Source organism: Pyxicephalus adspersus, chromosome 4 (genome assembly GCF_032062135.1).
Source record: "Pyxicephalus adspersus chromosome 4, UCB_Pads_2.0, whole genome shotgun sequence".
NCBI lineage: Eukaryota > Metazoa > Chordata > Amphibia > Anura > Pyxicephalidae > Pyxicephalus > Pyxicephalus adspersus.
In genome coordinates this window covers 154,076,671-154,078,145 of record NC_092861.1, presented here as the reverse complement: position 1 = coordinate 154,078,145, position 1,475 = coordinate 154,076,671, and the positions used below count along the sequence as shown (strand labels likewise).

The 1,475-nt window shown below is 47.8% G+C and overlaps 1 protein-coding gene across 1 annotated transcript in view; it reads left to right on the top strand.

The window, feature by feature from the left end:
* Window positions 1-993, top strand: part of DNPH1 (2'-deoxynucleoside 5'-phosphate N-hydrolase 1) — a 2,896-nt gene extending 1,903 nt beyond the window's left edge. Inside the window, exons 2-3 of the mRNA XM_072410045.1 lie at window positions 262-444; window positions 819-993. Of these exons, the coding sequence (XP_072266146.1) occupies window positions 262-444; window positions 819-940 (305 nt within the window). The 3' untranslated portion in view covers window positions 941-993. The remainder of the gene's footprint in view (window positions 1-261; window positions 445-818) is intronic.
* Window positions 994-1,475: the final 482 nt, after the last annotated feature.

Genomic DNA, 1,475 nt, shown 5'->3' with positions numbered 1-1,475 from the left:
GGGGTAGGCAGTCCCTGGCTGTCAGATGACCTCTCCCAGGATGGGTAGTCTCATGTTCTCCTGTACAAGGTGAGCGGAGTTCAGGCATTGATCGAAGGTTGTACTGATTTTGATAACCGTACAGTTGTGGCCCGGTAATGCGGCAGAATTGTGGCCCGGGTTTGTGGTACAGTTGTGGCCCAGTTGGGGATCAGTTTGTGATATGGGGATGGATTGATATTAGATTTGGGTAATGAGCCCACACAAATCTGTCTTTTGTAGGGGAAGACGCCTTAGATAAGGGAGACAAATATATCCACGACAGGGACATTGCGTGGCTCCAACAGGCTGACGTGGTGGTGGCAGAGGTGACACAGCCGTCCTTGGGTGTGGGCTATGAGCTGGGCCGAGCCGTGACAATGAATAAGAAGATCCTCTGCCTGTTCAGACCATCAAGTGGACGAGGTGAGGAAAATTGCAATTCAGCTTTTAGGTCATTGTTCAGGCATGGTATAGGGTGACAACACTCTGTTTCTGTCCAATGTTCCTGTTGTCACCCTGCCACGTGCTTCAGGTAGAGATTACTAACAGGTGTGGCACAGCCAGGAAATGAGCTGAGCTTTGTCTAATTAATAAGGAGATTTCTGGCTTCAGTGGGGAAGTGGTGGAACCATAACACGAGTAGTGTGTTATGGAATAAGTAGTTACACCTGGTGGGTGGCTGTAGCTGAGTGCTATCCTCTATTCTCTGCAGGGTACAGTCATTGTATTCTAGGAATGCCAATAGGCCTTTCTGCATTTTCAGGCACTGGAATCACCTTGTGCTCTTCTATTTCCAGTACTGTCCGCCATGGTTCGAGGTGCTCACAATGGAAGCTCAGTCATTGTCAGGGACTACAAGCCGGAGGAAGTGGAAGGAATCCTCTCGGAATACTTTACTGTCACCTTCCCACCATTGTGACCCTAGAGATGCATATTGGGTGATGTAATAAATGTTTCTACCTTTGTGCCATTCTTCTACCTTGCTCTATCACTGGATCCTGCCACACATCCGTGTCCTAGCTCAGAAGGTGACCACTTCTCAGCGTTGTCCTGTGCACCATTCCCGCTGTATCCGAAGGAATCCCATTACCCCGCCTCATTCTTATCCTGAGCTTCAGAACAATTTGTCTAAAATATGAAGATGGGGACAGATGGAAAGTCCTAATGGATAAGAAAGCACAGCTGTCCACTTTAGTAACACGTGATGGGTTGTCAGTCCACAACAGGAAATTCAGAGCAAAAGGGCATTTCTGGCAGAGTTTTTCCTGTTCTTGGAGCCTGAGAACACCACAGGGAAGGTGCGCATATATCTTAACCCTTCATTCACCCCAAATATATAGGCACTGGGGAGCCATTGCTTTACAAAGTTCACAGAATCTTTAATGTTTTCTATAACAGTGTTTTTCAACCGCTGTTCCGCGGCACACTAGTGTGCCTTGAGAGATCTTCGGGTG